At 37.6% G+C, this 19,864-nt stretch overlaps 1 protein-coding gene across 6 annotated transcripts in view; it reads left to right on the top strand.

Moving 5' to 3' along the window:
- The window catches only part of Heatr5a (HEAT repeat containing 5A), a 120,322-nt gene extending 100,862 nt beyond the window's left edge, over nt 1-19,460 (top strand). For 5 of the 6 annotated variants that reach the window (XM_063260539.1, XM_063260483.1, XM_063260512.1 and 2 more), the window contains 6 exons: nt 470-617; nt 1,784-2,056; nt 4,599-4,823; nt 15,548-15,702; nt 17,337-17,550; nt 17,810-19,460. In XM_063260539.1, the coding sequence (XP_063116609.1) occupies nt 470-617; nt 1,784-2,056; nt 4,599-4,823; nt 15,548-15,702; nt 17,337-17,550; nt 17,810-18,117 (1,323 nt within the window). In that variant the 3' untranslated portion in view covers nt 18,118-19,460. Of the gene's footprint in view, nt 1-469; nt 618-1,783; nt 2,057-4,598; nt 4,824-15,547; nt 15,703-17,336; nt 17,551-17,809 lie in introns of those variants that run through there. The other variant, XR_010051421.1, reaches the window with a different exon arrangement.
- Nucleotides 19,461-19,864: the final 404 nt, after the last annotated feature.

Genomic DNA, 19,864 nt, shown 5'->3' with positions numbered 1-19,864 from the left:
TAGTTATGAACTTGTGATGATCCTCTTGCCCCAGCCTCCAGCCTCCAGAGTGCTAGGATTATAAGCATGTATCACTATACCTGGCTATTCCCTCATTTTTTTTATTATTACTAGAAAATCTTGATATAAATTTAAGAATTAACATTCAGCTCTTGTATTCTTTAGCCAAATTTCCCATTGTATTTTGGAAATTTGTTTTTTCTCTTTTTCCAGCTTAGAATCTATATAAAAATGATCTTTTATTATAGTACCAAATTGGACTAAAAGTACTCTGGGGTTGGTTTAAAGTACTAGTGTGTTGACATCTCTTTTTGTCTTCATTTTTGGACCTCATGCATGCTACATAGTATCTTAATTTCTTATGAGCAGTTTTCCATATTGCATTTTTCTTGAATTTTGTCAAAATAGCAGTGTTAAAAATAGTGCATAGTTTTTCCATATAATTTCTACTACATGTTTTCTGTGATAGGACTTGGGTATAGAGTTGCTGAATGTACTACACCGAGTAATTTTGACCAGAGAATCACCTTACATTCAGTTAGCTTCACTTGAAGTGGTAAGACAGATTATTTGTGGAGCTCAAGAACATGTGAAGGAAAAAAGACGCAGTGCAGAAGGTAAATATTAACCCTTAATTCCAAATGAGTCACATAGCATTGTTATTTTTGAAGGTATTATTTAATGTAGGTATGAAATGTAGGTAATCTGTTTATGTAGGGCAAATATAAAATCCTAGGAATGGTTTTAAAGCTTCTTATTTGTTTCTGTGTATTAGCATTATTTTGGCAGAAAACAAGAATTTTAGCAAAATTTGGAAGAAAAAATCTCTTATACTAACAGTACTTTAGCTTTATTTACTGAGGTACATGACAAGAACTACTGAAAATTTTTTAATGTTTTAGGTTGATAGATTGCTTGTGGATAAATCTGATGTGGTATTGGTGAGTTTATTATTTAAGATTTTCGGCTAGAGCTTGTCTCAAAGGAAAAAAAATATTTTGCTACATATAATAGAAAAATCAGTGTAGTAGTAGTTCTGTGGGCCAGGGATATAGCTCAGCGACACAAATGCTTACCTGGCAAGTGCAAGGTCTTGAGCTCAATTCCTGGTACCAAAAGGGGATAGGGGATAGGTGTGGTGGCTCACACCTGTAATCTCAGCATTCCGAAGGCTGAGGCAGGAGGATCATTGCGAGTTCAAGACCAGCCTGGGCTACAAAATGAACTGCATTAGAGACCCTGTCTCAAAAAGGAAAAAAAAAAAAAAAAAAAAAAAAAAACAGGTGGGGAAGGGATCTAGATCAGTGGCACAGAGCCTGCCTGGCGAGTACAAGGTCATGAGTTTGATTCCTGGTATCAAAAAATATTTTTTTTAATTTTTTAGTTAAATATGAGGTTTTATTCTCTCATCTAACAAGAAGTCCATCCAGAGTAGGGGGGGTCCAGTGGTATAACTGGTGTGGTGGTTTCTTAAAGTCATCAGGGACTTAAGTTCCTATCTTTGTGTCCAGCCACTACTAATATCTATAGTGCTTATATTCTAACAGTAAGAAGAGATAATGAAATATTTTAAAGCATATGGGGTTACAAGGATTTTTTAATCCATTGCAGTAGTAAGTCATTAGCAAGATAACTACTTGTACCTCCATAACTTTCTTCGTCAGACTTAAATAGACCCACAATTTTAGCCGTTAAATGTTACCTATCACAGAAATAAATTATCACCATCTACCAGGAGCAAAATAAGCACAAAGTATTTATTAAGTGCTGTTCTTTCTTTTAGTTGATGATGGGGCTGCTGAAAAGGAAACCCTTCCAGAGTTTGGAGAGGGAAAGGACACAGGAGGACTTGTGCCTGGGAAGTCTTTGGTCTTTGCAACATTGGAATTATGTGTATGCATTCTAGTTAGACAACTCCCAGAGCTAAATCCTAAGTTGACAGGTGCTCCAGGAGTGAGAGCAATAAAGCCACAGATCTTGTCAGAAGAAGGAAGCCAGTTGGTTTCAGCTGCATTGGTTATCCTCTCTGAACTTCCTGCAGTGTGCTCTCCTGAAGGTATGTATGCTGTGGTAAGTGATTACTTTACTTGACCTAGAAAGAAGAGAAATGGCTTTAGTTTATAATGAGCCCTAGTTACTAATCTTTTTTCCCCTATGTTGGGACTGAATGAAGTCCAACTGGAGATGTGGAGCTATAACCCAGTGATAGAGCACTTGCCTAGCATGTGTGAGACCATTGGATTCAGTCATCAGAAAAAAAAAAATGTGTGTGTGTGTGTGTGTGTATGTATGTATCTATAATACCAGCTGCCAAAGAGGCTGAGATAGGAGGATCTCAAGTTTGAGACTAGCGTGGACCAGTTAGCAACACCCAATCACAAAACAAAGGATGGGACATACAGGTTAGCAGAAGAGTGCATAACTAGCATGCATAAGACCCTGGGTTTACTCCCAGCAAAAAGAGAAAATGAAAAACTCAGGCTTATACTGAGGTTTGTGAAATAGGTTGTGTGTGTGTGTGTGTGTGTGTGTGTGTGTGTGTGTGTGTGTGTGTACACTATAGAATTACAACATAATTTCTGTATGTAGATGTGTAGTTGTTACATATAATGTCAAGAGGCATTATATGTAATTATATGAAAGTATATAGCTATAGATATATAGATGTATGTGTCTTCTTTCCAACTTAATGTTGTATACTCTATATGGCATGTAATAGGTATTTCATATTTAATAGATATTTAATTGATAAGCATATTTGTGCTTAAATGTGTCTTGATCAATTTATATGCTTATTTTTAGCCTAATGACTTTAAACCTCAATTTGAATTAAAACCTCTTGTTTTAGCACATACTTATACCAAGAGTTGCAGGAAGAGTGACTATCAAAAGATATGGGGAGAAACACATAATATTGATTTTGCTACGTAGGCTTCAGGAAAATTAAATGCAACATTTTAGCTTTAGTTTCTGCACATCCATTTTAAATCTAGAACTAACTTTTCAACTCTTTAGCATGATAACTTTAATATTTTTAATGAGTAGATCACATACTCTTTGAAAAATAATATGGAATGAATATAAATAGTTCTGGTGGTTACACCACATTCTGAACAGATATAATGACACTAGACTGTACACTTACAAATGATCAAAATAGTAAGGTTTGCTATTTACGTTTTATAACAGCACAAAGTAAATAAATTTATTTTATCCATTACCAATAAAATGAGATGAGATAGCACAATGATGCTAAGTGATAGAATTTATTTATTTACTTACTCATTTATTTTATTTTTGATTCTGGTAATTGAACTCAGGACCTTGTACTTGCCATGTGGCATTGAGCTATATCCCCAGCCCAAAGTGACAGAATTTAAATGTCATCTGGAGAGCCAGGCATGATGGCGCATGCCTAATGTCCTAACATTCTGGAATGCTGAGGCAGGAGGATCACAAATTCAAGTCCAGTCTGGGCAGTGTAATGATTTAGTGAGATCCTATCTCAAAATAAAAAGTTTTTAAAAGGCTAGGAATCGACCTCAGTGCAAAGGGCCTGGGTTCAATTCACAGTACTGTCAAACAGTAATAAATAAAAATAAATGTATCTCCAATTACAGCCATCCAAATTTAATCCAATGTTAGCAGGTTATGGTACACACCTGTGTCCCAACACTCTGAAGACTGTGGCAGAAGGATTACAAGTTTGAGACCCTGCTTCTAAAAAAAGGCTGGCTGGGTGTGGTGGTATATCCCTGTAATCCCAATTTCGGAGGCTGAGGTAAGAGGATTGCTGCAAGTTTGAGAGCAGCCCGGGCTACAAAATAAGTTCAAGGCCAGCCAGAACTGCCTAATGAAACCCCATCTCAAAAAGACAAACAGAAATAAAACAGGGCTGGAGATGTAGCTCAGTGTAAAAACCCTGAGTACAGTACAGTGTTGCATAATCAGCATTCAACCTGAATAATCTTAATAAATTACTTAAATTAGGTGGCCAGCTCTTATGGTGCATGCCTGTAATTCAGGGATCTAGGAGGCTGAGGCAGGAGAATTGCTGTGAGTTTAATGCCATCCTGGACTACACAGTGACTTCAAGGCCAGCCTGGAATATATAACAAAACTCTGTCTCAAAAAAAAAAAAGTTAAATTATGTTAACAGTTACAGTCTTCTATGGAATATAATCTGTGTGTGTGTGTGTGTGTGTGTGTGTGTGTGTGTGTGTGTGTGCGCTGACATCAAATCCAGGGCCTTGAGTGTACTAAGTGTGCTCTCTATACCCTCAGCCCCAAGAAATAATTGTAAAAATAAAAAATTTCTGACATCACCTTATTCATGTTTTTTAGAATTAGATAGATAGATAGATAGATAGATATTGTTTGTTTGTTTTGAGACAGGGTCTAACATTGTAGTTCAGGCTGGCCTAGAATTCAGTATGTAACCCAGGCTGTCCTCAAACTCATGGCAATCCTCCTGCCTCAGCCTCCAAGTGCAGAGATTACAGGCAAGCACCACCACATCTAGCTTCTACATATATATTCTTTAAAATGTTCTGGATTCAGCCTCTACATATAGTGTGCTTAAATTCTTTATCTTACAGGAAGCATCTCAATCCTTCCTACTATATTGTACCTCACAGTTGGTGTCCTTAGAGAAACGGCTGTGAAGCTACCTGGGGGGCAGTTATCTTCCACAGCCTCAGCTTCTCTACAGGCTCTAAAAGGAATATTATCTTCCCCCATGGCCCGTGCAGAAAAGAGCCACAGTGCTTGGACAGACCTCCTCCGCAGTGCTTTAACAACAGTTCTTGACTGCTGGGACCCAGGTAATCAAAGCTGTTGGGAAAAATCCGCTTGATTTGTTTTGGGGTTTTTTGTTTAGTTTTGTTTTTTGATTTTGTTTTATTTATTTTTGGTTCCGGAAGGAACTCATGACCCTGTGCTTGCCAGGCAGTCGCTTATGCCACTGAGCTAAACCCTTGGCCCCTGCTTGGTTTGTTCTAAAAACAATAGTATTTTGAGGCTAAGCAGTTTACTTCATCATAGTTGGTGGTGTCACCGGAGCAGACCATATTGTATGTTTAGAGGATAGGTAAACATTTTAGTATTTTAACCCTTAAATACAAATGACCAGAAGCCTATGTGTTACCAGTGTGAGACCTTTAAACCTAAATAGTATGTTTATCTTAAAATATAATCTACATTAGTGATGACGAATCTTTTAGAGTTCAATGATACAAACAGCACACATGCCATAGATTTGCCACCACTGATCTACACCTGACAGACCTTTTAGTATACTGAAAAGTATATAAACCATACATTATAAAGTGGGATTGTATTCAATAGCTCAGTGACTAGCCAAGTTAACAATTGGGTTTTTTTTGTTTTTTTGTTTTTTTTTTTTGAGAGGTAATTTTCTGTCTAACAAATAAGAATATTAGCCAGGCATAGTGGTGCACTCCTGTAATCTCAGCACTCAGGAGGATCAATGTGCATTCAAGGCCAGCCTGCACAACAAAGCAATTTCAAGTCTAGACTGACTTATATAATGAAACTGTCTCAAAAAGACCTAAATAATCAATAAAGATGGATGTTATTTTTTGTTTTTCTTTTTTTCATCTCTTTGGAGTTTGTTTGTTTGGAGACAGGGTCTTTTTGTGTTGCCAGGCTACCCTTGAACTGACATCTTCCTAACACAATTTAATCTTTTGAGTAAGTACAGGCACCACAACTTGTTAGATTAACATACTATATAGAAAATATCTTACTTACTACCTGGCATATATCAATAAATGATAGAATTAGGTTCCATATGCATTAAATATATTTAGTCTTTTATGTCTGTATGTGGGAGTTGTTTGGGGAATGTTTTGTTTCATGCTGTGAGCATTAAACTCAGGACCCCATGTACTGTTCTGTACAGTGCTGTACCACTGAGTTGTGCTCCCAGTCCTGTTGTGTGGTTTTGCATTCCAGTAGTATGTTACAGTGGTTGCTAAAAGTCTTCTGACATACTAGACATCATTCTGCCTTCCATTTCCTGTTATAAATGTCAGTTTTACCCAGTTTGAGTTCGTGGGACAAGAAGAGGACCACAACTAAGATGAGAAGAGATTCAGAATATTATACAGTCATAGAAGCCAAGTAAAACCTTTACTAGAGAGGGAGTAGTCAGCAGTGTAAAACTGACCAATTCCCAGTAAAGAAGTCAAACAGGTTGGGGAATGGGTCTCACAGTGCAAAAGACAAGAGTCAAGGAAGGGGAAAGACACAGACAAACTTCTCTTGATGGAAAGAAAAAAAAACTGAAAAGAAAAGGTTGGGCTTGGGGCTGGCGATTTAGCTCAGTGGCATAAGCACCTGCCTTGCAAGCATGTAGTCAAAGTTCGATCCCTTGTACTGATAAAAAAAATAAATAAATAATAAATAAAAAATTAAAATTTAAAAAAAAAAAATGAAGATGTTGGGCTGCCGAATAGTTTGTTTTAAAAATGAAACTAAGGGCTGGGGATGTAGCTCAGTGCTGGCCTAGCATACAGAGGCCCTAAGTTCAATCCCTAGTACTACCGAAAAAGCAGGGGGTGGGGATGGGGAGGATATGCTCAGCTGCACAGTGCCCTCCTGGCAAGGGCAAGGTTACAAATTTGAATCCTGGTACCAGAACAAAAAAAAAAGGATGAAACTAGCGTGAGTTCGTACTTATGTGGTATAAAGAAAAAGGAAAAGGACTAGAGTTGGAAATAATACAGAGCCAAGCAGCATACCTGTCACAGCACATTCAGAAGGATTAACTTTTGCCAGTATAGGAGTAATGCAAGGTAAGTATGAAAAGTAATTAGTTTTTTTGAGTTCAATTCTCAGCACCCACAGAAAAAAGAGGATTTTATACTGAAGATTATAATGAACTTGCCATTTTTATGGCATGCACAAAATCATAGTTTGTGGGGTTTTCTTATATCCTTTTGTTTGTGTTAGAGGAAATGAGGTAGGACTTAGAATTTAGTTACTGAAAGAAGTTCAAAGAGCTGATTATGGCAGGTGAAACATGTTTTGTGTAACAAATTGCCTCAAAACTTAGTGACTTAAAATAACAGTCATTTATCATTTGACTTTTTTTTAATGGGTTAGGGATTCAGGAACATCTTATCAAGGTGTTTGTGATTTAGTGTCTCCAGAGATTACTGTTAAGCCATAGGCCAGGACACCAGATAGAGGATCCATCTCCAAGATGACTCACTGAGACAACTAGTGACATTCCAGGGATATAGCTCAGCAGCACAGTACCTGCCTGGCAAGCATGAGGGTGCTAGTTAAATTCCCAGTACCAAAAAATATTATAAAAGACAATAGGTAACAAGCCTCAGTTTCTTAACACAAAGTCTACTCCATAGCACTCATACTGAGGGAGGTTTGCATCTATCCAAGAATTTTATAAGAAATGTAAAATTTTGGGGCTGGGGATTTAGTTCAGCGACATAAGCACCTGCCTTGCAAGCAGGTGAGTTTGATCCCTGGTACCGGGAAAAAAAAAAAAAATGTAAAATTTCTTGGAAAGAGGAACCCTAGAAAACTGTCCTAATGAAAATAAAAAGATAGTTTTACAGGGCTGTGGATTTAGCTCAGTGGCATAATCACCTGCCTGGCAAGTGTGAGGTCATGAGTTCGATCCCCAATACCAAAAAAGAAAAAATAATTTTTTTTAAATGTAGTTTTACTAAACTAAATAAAATATAGTTTGTAGTTACCATATATAACTGAAATTAAATTGAATTAATTTTATAGGGAGCAATATAGCTGCTCTCTAGAATCAGACTGTCTGCCTTACTAATTATATGGCTTTAGCAAATTACCAAATATCTGTTTCTCATCCATAAAATGGAAAGAAGTAGAGTGACTATTTCGTGATGCTGTCTGTTACGAGAGTTAGATGTTTAATTGCTTGTTGTAACAAAGCTGTCACTTTAACTTTAAATGTTACCTATAGTAAGATACTTGTTAAACCTTAAAATTACTCAGATGTCTTTGTAAGACAGATTCTACTCATCCATAAGATTTTCTTTTCAAAACAATAAAAGATTTTCTTTTCATTGCTAGTATATCTCTGAGATGTCAGCTCAGATGTTATTTCCTCAAGACTTCACTGAGCACAGGCTTATCCCAAGCACTGTGGGAGGGCAAGCCAGGAGGACTGCAGGTTTAACCCCAGTGCAGGTAACTTAGCAAAACCCTGTATCAGAGTAAAAGTAAAAAAGTTTTGGGGGAGCCAGGCATGGTGGCACATACCATGTAATTCCAGCACTCGAGAGTCTGAGGCAGGAGGGTTACTAAGTTTGAGGTTAGCATGGATTACATAAGCAAATTCGAGGCCAGTTTATACTACATTGCTAGACTCTGTATCAAAAAAAAAAAAAAAAGCTGGGGTTAGGGTTAGTGGCAGTATCCCAATTTTCTAATATTGCACCAGAAACAGAGGATAATATACCTTCTTTGACCACACAATTGTCAATCCTGAGTCATTTTCTTGTTTTTTTTTTTTTAATTTTATTTAAGGAGAAAAAAAACACAGAAATAAGGTACAAGTTAAACAATAGGAAATGACTAGTTAATAGATTACATATTGTTATCTTAGAAATAGTTGTTCAAGTAACAAAATTAAAGCATATAAAGTGGACTTTCAAACAGTGAGACTGGAAACAGTTTTGTTCAATGATCCAACAAAACTCAGTAAGATGGTTATCTATCTTATACACTTAAATATATATGAGGTTATATTCTTTAGAGCACTTTCTTTTCCCTTCTTTTGTACATTGACAATTACACATTTTGGGTTTTATTACTCCCACAGTTCTTATTACTTTTTTTTTAAGAGAGTAAAACCAAATGTGACATAACAGAACAGAGTCAGTCAAACCAAAAGGATGAACATAATAGATAATGTAAAAACAAAATATAAGGTGATCAACAATGGTTACCATACTGCCTCTTGCTATCTTAAAAAGAATTGCCTATATCATCAGTTATAATAAAATTGAACAAAACAGTAAAGAATAAAACCAAAACATTGGAGACATTACAGGACTTTAAAAGAAGATAATAGTCAACTGGAATGAGCGTCATAAGGAATCTTATTGTCTTTACAGTTTTGCCTATACTTTCAAACTTGGTACTATCAAGCAAAGCAGAATAGAAGAAAATCAGTCAAAGCTAGATGGTGAGGGTTATACAGGGTTTCAAATCAAGTTAATAGGAAATCAAAGTGGGTTACTATGATATATCCTGCTATTTTTGATTTTTCCTTTAATTAAAAAGATAAAAAAAGTAAATAATTTATAAAAAAGGAGATTGAGATAAAAGAGGGCATAACAACAAAACAGAGCAAGTCAAAGCATAACCATTTAAGCAAAATAGTGTTTTACCACAAGATATTCTGACATAAAAGTAGTTATCATAGTGTCTCTTTCCTTGAAATCTTTAAGTATAACTTTGTATACTGTAGCACCAAACATATCAAGACAATGTAAAACCTTCAAGAGAATGACAGTATTACAGGGTATTTAGAACCACCTATCAGAAAATGAACAATGTTTTTTGTATAATCTCCTTTTCTATAAAAGTTTTTGCTTATATTATCATATATAATAAAATCCAATAAGATACAACCTGTTAAGACTGATAGAGACAGAAGAATAAAAGCTTGATGGGACTTCAAAGCAAGATGATACTAAATCAGCACTAGCTATTATGATGTCTTGTTTTCTCCAAAATAGCTGTTCCCATCATCCAGTCTTCTCTGCCTCATTTCTGTTGAGCTCTTTTTCTGTCGTTTGTTGTCAGTTTGTCTTCTTCATCTTGCTTTCTGCTCCATCAGTTCCTCTTTATCCTGGAAGCACCTTGTTTTTCCATGAATTTCCAGGGACAGTTGTACAGGATATATCAATCTTGGCTGGAGGTTATTATCTTTCAAAGCTTGAATTATTTCCCCCCACGCTCTTCGTGATTTGATAGTTTGTGCCAAGAAGTCTGCTGTAATTCTGATGGGTGTTCCCTTGTAAGTGATCTGTTTCTTGTCTCTGATGGCTTTTAATATTCTGTTCTTATATTGGATTTCTGGAATTTTGATTATTATATGCCTGGGTGTAGCTCTGTTTGGGTTGTAGGTGTCTGGGGTCCTGTATGCCTCATACATCTGAGTATCTTTACCTTTTGCTGAATTCGTAAAATTCTCTTGGATTATTTCTGTGAATAGCTTTTGTAGACCATTTGTTTCTGTCCCTACTTCTTCTTTTATGTTCTTAATTCTTAAGTTATAGATCCTCTTATCATCTTCTAGCCTTTGTATTATTGCTGTTGATTTTCTTGTTATTTTTAAGAAGTTTTTCATTTCGTGCTCCCATATTGCAAATCTGCCCTCCAGTTCAGATAATCTATCCTTAGTTTCTGTCAAGCTGTTATGCCAGCTTTCCATAGTTTTTAGTTTCCTGGTAATCTCTTTGAACCTGCTTCAAGTATTCTATGTTTTCTCTATTTTCTCCATCAAACAATTCTCCCCTTCTTTTCTGTTCTTCCATTCCACCATCTGTTTTTTCTTGGGGGTGCTTAGCATTTCTCTAACTATTCTACTTATATCTTGCTTCAGATCATTAATAACTTCATTCCTGAACTCATCTATGAGGCTCCGGAGATAGCGCTTTATGTCTATAGGTGCTGTGTCTGATATTGCATGTTTTCTGTCTTCATTCTCTTTTGCATTCACCTTTCCTAGATCAGTGTTCTCAGGATTGGGGACTGAGGACCCTTTCTTGTTGCTTCCTCTTCCCATACTTTTCGTTCCTTCCATACACGCGAGTATAGGAGGCCCAGTTTTTTTTCTCTTTGTCTGTTACAGTTTGTTTGAATTGCACCAGCTAGGTGTTCCCACCCACTGCAGTATACTAGGGAGACACAGACCTGGGCAGCCTCTGCTGGGCCCGCCTATCCAGGTCAACCTACCAAAGGCTTCACTGCTAGCGTGCACCTCCAGGCGCTGGGACCGGCTTTGGGCTAGCTTACTGGGTCTTAGTCAGCGGCGTCACCCAGGCCAGGCACTCCCCACCAATCCCACTTGAGAGAGGAATATGCGACTAAAGTCACTGCAGCGTCCTGTTCCAGCAAGTCTGCCCGGTCCCCGTATGTCCTTTGCTGAAGCCTCCTACTCTATGGAAGGGTCCCCATTCCGCTCACTCACCGCAGGTCGATGCAGGGCTCCCCGCCAGTCCTGTTCATGGATTCCCGCTCTCAGAGCTTTCGCACCTCTCTTTCCCTGCTGTGCTGATTCAGATACAGCAGCAGCAGCAGGAAATTCAAATCGTGCAGGTTCCAGCTTTGGCGCTGAGATTTTATCTGTTCTGGTTATAGCACCGGGATTGCATTTCCAATTGGTTTCTCTCAGTTTAGTTCATTCCTGGGTCAGCAGGGTACATCTCACCCTGCTTAGGACTACTCGCACTGCACCATTCCTGGGATCTAAGCCGGGTATCTCAGAGAGCTTCCATAACTGCTGCTATGTGTCCACCATGTTCTCCCAGAAGTCAATCCTGAGTCATTTTCTATGGTTGCTTTTTTGTTTTCATTCCAGTTTATAGTATATTTTCTCTAAATTGTATTCATTGTGCCTTAAAAGGTGGCAGGCACCTTAGTGTTTAAGAATTTGTTAAATGAAGGTAACCAAATACATAGGTTTCCCATCATTGGGACAAAATACCTGACTCTTTAAATTCAGAAGAGAAGTCCATCTTAGCCTACAGTTTCAGTGGGTTCAGCCCACAATCTGTCATGGCCAAGGCAGAAACAGTGTGATGGAGGAAAGCTGCCTATAGTATTACCTCCAGGAAGCAGAGTGAAGGGAAGGCCATGCCCATAATCTGTTTCCGAGGTCCCACCTCTTATAGCGCACTCACCCGCAGAACTCATCACTGGTGAGCAAATACATCCAAGTGTGGTCACCTTCTAAACGCATGACATTTATCAGGCAAGGTGGCACACACCTGTAATTCAAAACCACAATATTTTGGGGGAACATTTTAGATCTAAACCATAACTTTCTGCCTTTTATTTCCAAAATGCCTGTGTTCCTTTCATTATGTAAAATGCATTTAGTCTATCTCTAAGAATCACCAAAGTCTTAACAACTCTAGACTTGCTAGATTTAAAAAGTTAAATCCAAAGTTTCCTCTGAAACTCAAAGCAGATTCTTAGCTTTGATGCTGAGTGTGATAGTGCATGCCTGTAACACTTCTAGCTTTGAGTCTCTATAAAAATAAAAAAGAAGTTTAAATACTTCCAACGTATTTTGACACAAAGTACACATTTCCATTCCAAAAGAGAGAAATAGTGGAATAGAAAGGAATTGGACCAAAGCATGCCCAAAACCCAGCAGGACAAATATAAAATCCCATAGCTCCATATCCACTATCTGGAGCATGTGACAGTGACATGTGATCTCCAAAGGCCTTAAGTAGTATAGCCCATCCATATGGTTTTGCTGGATGCAGCCCATGTGGGCTCTCTTGGTGTCTTTGCTTCAAGCAAAGCCCGTGTCTTTCTTCAAGCAGATACTTCATGTTGCTATCATCTCCAAATTCCTAGGGTCTCCACTGCACCTTCGGCTTCATTCTCACAGCTTCACACACTGTCCTGTCAGAGTGGCTGTCCAGGTAGTCTAAAATCTGGGTATAAACCTTGGTGGTCCTACAACTCTTGTATTGTGAATGCCTGAAAAACTAGGACCATATGGATGACATCAAGGTCTGCCACCAGCCGCAGGGGTAACTGGTCCCCACTGGCCCATGTCTATAATGACCTCTGAGTACCTGGCTGAGCACAGTGGATTATATCCTGGGAACCAATAACCTAGGTCGCCAACCCCTGAGTCATAGTCAGTCCTGACCTCTTAGGAACTGGGCTATATGGCCAGAAGTGAGCAGAGGACAAGCATGCAGAGCTTATTAACCAGTATTTACAGCCCGGCCCCGTCACTCACCTTATACCCTGAGTTCTGCCTTCTATCAAATCAATGGCTCATTAGATTCCCTTAGGTGCATCAGTCCTATAATGAGCTGTGCATATGAGGGAACTAGGCTGGACACTCCGTGTGAGAATCCAATTCCAAAACTACCACTTCTGCACCTACACTTGATTCATGGAAAAGTTGTCTTCCATAAAACTGGCCCCTCATGCCAAACAGGTCAGGGACCACTGCCCTTAGTGTTCCTCCAGTAGGGGACCTACGGGCTGTCTTTTCAGAGGAAAAGCTTTACAAGTTTGCATGCTTAAGCCTATAAAATGTAAGGTCTGGCTAATTCTAAGACATGCCTTCTTTCCTATTGTCCTGATACAGAGTAGTAGGCTTCTTTTTTAATACTGATTTTTTAACCATGTTCTTTTAACCCTTCTAGACCCCAATTTTATAGGCTTTTCCTTTCTGGCTGTGCTGCACACTCTTTTGTATCTCTTGGCTCTGCCCTATTGCTCCTTATTCTCACTGTAAATCTGGCTGAAAGAAGCTAGGAGTATACATGTGAGACCCTGAATGTTGAGCTATTTTGAAATGTCCTCCACCAAAAAAAAAAAAATGTCCTCTACCAGATCAGTTAGTTTCCTTCCCTTAATCCAGTGTCTGGCAAAGTCTCAGGATATGAGTGAAATACAGGTAAGATTTTTCGTATAACACACATGGCTATAGTCTAAATGCCAGCCAAGTCCTTGTTCCCAACTAAAACCTCCTGTCCTGACTTGTACTGGCCTCATTCCTATCAGTATTCTGGTTCCAAGCTCTGACCAAGATCACCCATCAGACTGTCTTATATCCTAAGGCTTCTCTGGCTCATCTCCTTCATCTTTCCAGACTCCTCCAGCAAACCATTTCCAAAGACTTCTAAGTCACATGACTAGGTACAATCACAGTAATTACTGCATTCTAGGTACCAATTTTCTCTTCCAGTCAGCTTTCCCTTCATTGAGCCAAAACACATGGCACTGCAACTCAGAGAAGCAAAGGTCCATTTGGCCCATAGTTTTGGTTGGTTCAGTCCATAGTTGGTGGCTCCAAAGCAAGATAACATGATGTAATGGCATGAGAAAGAAAAGCCAGCCATATCGTGGTGGCCAGGAAGTAGACAGAAATGGGAAGAACTGGGGCAAGAATACACCTTTCTAAGTTAGGGCTCCAGGGAACACTTCCAGTGAGACCCTGCTTCCTAACAGCGTACTCAGCTGCTGAGCACTGGATCCCTGATGAGTGCAGCACCATGATCAGTCACCTCCAAACACCAGAGACTTTCAGGGGGCAGTTTAGTTGTAAACCATAACACCAAAACTGCTATATATGTGTGTAATTTTTCACAAGTAACAGTTCACTCATAAATTTAATTAGTTTTATTTGCCAGTTTTCTTTCTCAGGTAACATGTTTTCAAAATAGGTTCATTTAAATTATCCAGTGAGTATGACTTTGAAAAATGGAATAGTACAGATTACTTCTTTTCTTTTTTTAAACCGGTATCAGGGATTGAACTCACCACTGTGTGCTTGTAAGGCAGGCACTTATGCTGCTGAGCTAAATCCCCAGCCCCAAAATAGTATAGATTACTTCCAATAGAAAAGTTTTCATACAATTGTGCCTTCCACAGCTATTCTGTCTACTGGTTTTCTCTACTGTTTTGTTTTCTTTTTTTTTTTTTTTTTTTTTTTTTTTTTGTCTTTTTCCTTTTTATCGGTACCGGGGATCGAACTCACGACCACCTGCTTGCAAGGCAGGCTCTTATGCCGCTGAGCTAAATCCCCAGCCCCTCTACTGTTTTCTTTATGTTATGTGTAAACAAAGTGATAAAGTACTTTTACTTTGTACATTTATTATCTAAATACTTTCTGTAAAGAAGAAAATGATTGCCCAAGTATTTTGGTGTTTGCACATAGTAGAAATAGTAAGCCAGATAGCAAAGCACACTCCTATAGTCCAAGCTATTCAGGAAGCTGAGGCAAGACAGTCAGCTGATTATGGGAGTGCAAGGCCAGCCTGAGTAACATAGCACACAACCCCATCTCCAAAAAACGATACTAATAATTAATAGTATAGTAGCTAATTTATATTGCACATTATGTGTAGCATGTATTCTGAACCATCACATAGTACGATTTCAGATAATGCAACTCTTGCTTTTTCTTAAATGTCTCATATATTCTGCATAACCCAATCAGAATGGAAATGTGAGTAGCACTGTTCCCATTTTACAGATAGAAAACTAAAGAAAAACTTAGATGTCAGGATCACAAAACTAGTGAATGTGTGCACTGATGTCTTTACCCTTGAAGATAACTGCTTTGCTGATTCTCAGCTCTAAAATTACCTAGCCCATACATCTGCCAGGGTTCTTAAAGTCTTGTGCCTTATATCAGTGTTTATTCTCTGCATCTGTGATATACACAAAAAAAAATTGTGGGTACGAAAGACAGCTTCACATGCATGCACAAAGCTGTGAACATGATCTTTTCTAATGAATTGTTTCTCTTTAGTCGATGCAGCACATGAAGCCCTTGATGAAGTCAGTCTACTTACAGCTGTCACAATATTTATTTTGTCTACCAGTCCAGAAGTAACTACCATCCCTTGCCTTCAGAATCGCTGTATTGAGAAATTTAAGGCTACTCTTAAGATAAAAGATCCCATGGTAAGAGTCTTTTAGCCACATAGCAATTTGTAATAAGAATATATTCAGAGTTTTGCAAAACTTTTTAGTTTTGCTAGCTCCAAAAAGAATTACTGCACTACAATTTTTAATTTTTAGATTTAGGTTTAATCCTTTTTCTTGTATTAACAAAACCAGATAATAGGGGGCTGGGGATTTAGCTCAGCGGCATAAGCGCCTGCCTTGCAAGCAGGCAGTCGTGAGTTCGATCCCTGGTACCGATAAAAAGGGAAAAAGATAGAAAAAAAAAAAAACAGATAATAATGGTATTTATTCTTCCATTCTATGGGTAAAAGATATTAGGAGAAAGAAAAAATATTAAAAATCTGAAACAATGTATAGTTTACCTGTACAAGGTCATGGTTCAGAATTCCCAGCCTCAGTCATTTGCAGATTTTCCTTAGAACTTAATAATTTGCAGGAACCCGCATAATTTTGCAGAAACCTCAGATATCCTCCACAATTGCGGGGGGTAGGTGGGAGGTTTGCAAGTAGCCAGTCGAAGAGCATTATTTAATTATCCTTGTTGCTGATTGGTTGCTACCCTATAATCTATCTCCAGCAGATGCGTCAGAATTTCTACATCATAACAGGCTGCTGTTATGCATGTACCGTGTTCTCAATTTTGTTCTTCTTAAAGCCTTCAGATCCCTAAGATGCTGCCAAAATGTCCTGTAAATTCCTAAGCTTTATTAATACAGTATTTTACTAAATTAAATTGCATAGCTCATCTAAGAGGAGACATAGCATATTTAGGATGTAAACTATAAAAATAGGCATTTATAGGCATATTTTTGACCACATCTGAAATTTATAGTTTTTCACAATTCATAGTTGCTCTAGAAACGTAACCCACACAAATTTTGGGGTCCACGGTAGATCTAGAACTTTATTAGTAAAAATTTTATTGACAGAGCACTATAGAACACAGAACTTCTAAAAAATATGTGGTAGCCAGGCACAGTAGTACACACTTGCAATCCTAGCGCTCTGGAAGACTGTAGCAGAAGAATCACAAAGTACAAGCCCAGCCTGGGAAACTTAGTGAGACCCTCTCTCAAAATTTTAAAAATGTGAAAGGTACTGGGGAATGTACCCTAGTGCAACAGACCTGGGCTCATTTCCCAGTACTGTGAGGGGGAAAAAAAAGAACAAGGAAAAGGAAATCTAACACACCTTCAGCAATAGGATTTTTGTGAAATAATGGGACCCATTTCAAAAACAGTATGTGCAAGTTGATCCCATTCCTTTATGGCCACTTCATTTCTTAGATTAATTTCTTATTTGGTACTTTTGTAGCCCTTGCTCACAAATATTTTTATTCCCAAAAATACAGAAATCAAAGCCGGGTGTGGTGGCTCACGCCTGTAATCCCAGCACTCGGGAGGCTGAGGTAGGGGATCATTGTGAGTTTGAGACCAGCCTGGGCTACAAAGTGAGCTCAAGGCCAGCCTGAACTGCACAGTGAGACCCTGCCTCAAAAAGACAAAAAAAAAAAAAAAAATACAGGAATCAAATTTTCTCTCAGAAAAAGATAATTATTCAACTACAACCATAAAATAAAGGATGGTTATTTTTTTGTTTATTTACAGTTTATTCTTGTCTTTCATGACTAGGTGCAATTCAAGACCTATCAGCTTCTACATTCCATTTTTCAGTATCCAAACCCAGCTGTTTCATATCCATACATTTACTCTTTGGCATCTTTTATCGTGGAAAAGCTGCAGGAAATAGACAAAGGGAAACCTGAAGACACTACTGAGCTTCAGATCTTTCAAGAAGGCATAAAGATCTTGGAAGCATTGGTTACCATTGCTGAAGAACAGCATCGTAAGTGTCAACTGAATTCATACTCTCAGAAGCTCTCCATACTCAGAATTTCAGTACTAATTGTAAAACACTCAGTCCTTTATATCACTATTTCACATTTATTGAAAGTCCAAGGTATTGATATTATTTAGTATTAATTTAACAGAAGAGAGTGGAGGAACTGTTTTTTCCCTGGGGAACAGTGTGTAGTTTGAGGACTTTGGCAGCCTTGTAGGATAAAAATTCATGTTCTGAACTTGCTTGTTTGTTGATTTCCTAGGCTCTCAGCTGGTGGCCTGTCTCCTGCCTATCCTCATTTCCTTCCTTTTGGACGAGAATGCTCTGGCATCAGCACCTTCAATAATGAGGAATTTACATGACTTTGCTTTGCAAAATCTCATGCAGATTGGGCCTCAGTATTCATCAGTTTTTAAAAATATAATGGCTTCTTCTCCAGCCCTGAAAGCCCGCCTGGAGGCTGCTATAAAGGGCAATCAGGAGAGTGTCAAAGTCAAGTTACTATCATCTAAACATACTAAGAGCTCTGGAAAGAATTCAAGCATCCAATTAAAGACCAATTTCCTCTGATTTTACTTGTTTTTGGAATAGTAAGCACCTTAATATAATACTTGATCATTTCCTTCTCTTTGGGGACAGAAGTGAAAGTTTACACTCAAGTGCACTTGGAGGTCTAGTTGATGGTTTTAAATAGCTGTGACTTTGAAATTGAAAGCAAACGACATTTTGTGGGATTTTTTTACCCCTACTTAATTAGGCAGTAAAGCTGTCAAAACTTTAGCCAGGAATTTCAAGACTGCTAAAAAATTCAATTTACTAAACAGTCCACTACTTTAAAAATGGATTTCATCTGTCATTCCATATATATGTCATAGTCTTAATTCCTGACAGATATAGATTCACTCTAATATAAATTATCTGCACATATATTATATCCCTGTACTAACAGAAGATTCTACCTTATTCAGTAATATTATTAAACTTCCTTGGACTTCTCCAGCAAGATCAATGATTGGAAAGCTATTTAGGAAACTTGGATTAATTTATCAAATATATTATGGTAAAAAATTAATTGCAGCACTACAGTTTGATATGAGTTCATGCTCATAAATAGGACTTTATACCATCTTTGGGTTAGTTTGTATTTTGTTCACAAAATGAAAGTTTTACTCATTTTATATGGAATAGAGTATCTTTACTGTTTCTTAAATGAATTTTCTGTTACTGTTATTCCAAACATTTATGGCAAACATTTATTTTGATGAATATAGACTCATATTATATTGTACTATATTTAGATCAACTATGGGTTTATATGAATGCCATATTTATGCAACAAATTTAGGCTGGGAATATAGCTCAGTGGTGTAGCACCTGCCTGGCAAGTGCAAGATCCTAAGTTCAATTTCCAGTACCAAAAAAAAAAAAAAAAATGTAAATCATCAATGAATACAAGTATTTTTTTTTAATAGGGAACATATTTTAATACAGAAAAAAAAAAAACTAATGATTGAGTCATTGGTCGAAAAATATTTTTTAACTATGTTTGTGACCAGTGATTCTTCCTGCACTTCAGTGTTATACTGTGAATCAAACAGTATGTAAAGCATCTCCCTGTTAAAAATTACAAACTGAAGGGCTGGGATATAGCTCAGCAGAATAAGCGCCTGCCTTGCAAGCACACGATCATGAGTTCGATCCCTGGTACCAATTAAAAAAAAAAAATTACAAACTGAAGTGATAGGCATGTTCAGAATTGAGAAAACCCATGAGTCAAGCAAGAGCAATGTGATATACTCTATTTTATTATGTTTGTATATGTGCTTGTAAATTGTTCAGAATGGAAAACATTTGACAAATTTAATACGATAATCAATTTTTCTAAATTACATAAATAAAGCTAATTTTCTTTATTTTACTTGTACTTTATTTTATTTAGAAAAGACAACAGATTTCACAAAAATTAATTCTATGGAGTAAATAAGATCCCTTTTTAACCTTGGCCTTTTTTCTCAGAGGAGCCTTTCTTGGAACATTCTTTGCAGTAATGTAAATTCCGTCATCTTAAATGTCTGTAGAGTATTTCTTACTGTTCCCTTCACCTAATATGCCCCTTTCTCACCTGTGCTCTATCTGGTGAACTCCGATGGGCCATCCAGGCCTGGTTTAAATGACACTCAGGTTGTTGATACTCCTTACACCAAAAAAAGGTAACAGCTTCCTCATGTATGTTCCCATACTATTTAATACCTTCTTTGATGTATGAAATGTCACAGTGCATTTTAATATCATCTTATGTCCTCTTTCACTGTTCATC

This window comes from Cavia porcellus, unplaced genomic scaffold (genome assembly GCF_034190915.1).
Source record: "Cavia porcellus strain 051 isolate PalLab524CR breed Dunkin Hartley unplaced genomic scaffold, mCavPor4.1 scaffold_1, whole genome shotgun sequence".
Lineage (NCBI taxonomy): Eukaryota > Metazoa > Chordata > Mammalia > Rodentia > Caviidae > Cavia > Cavia porcellus.
This window is presented reverse-complemented; position numbering and strand designations above follow the sequence as displayed.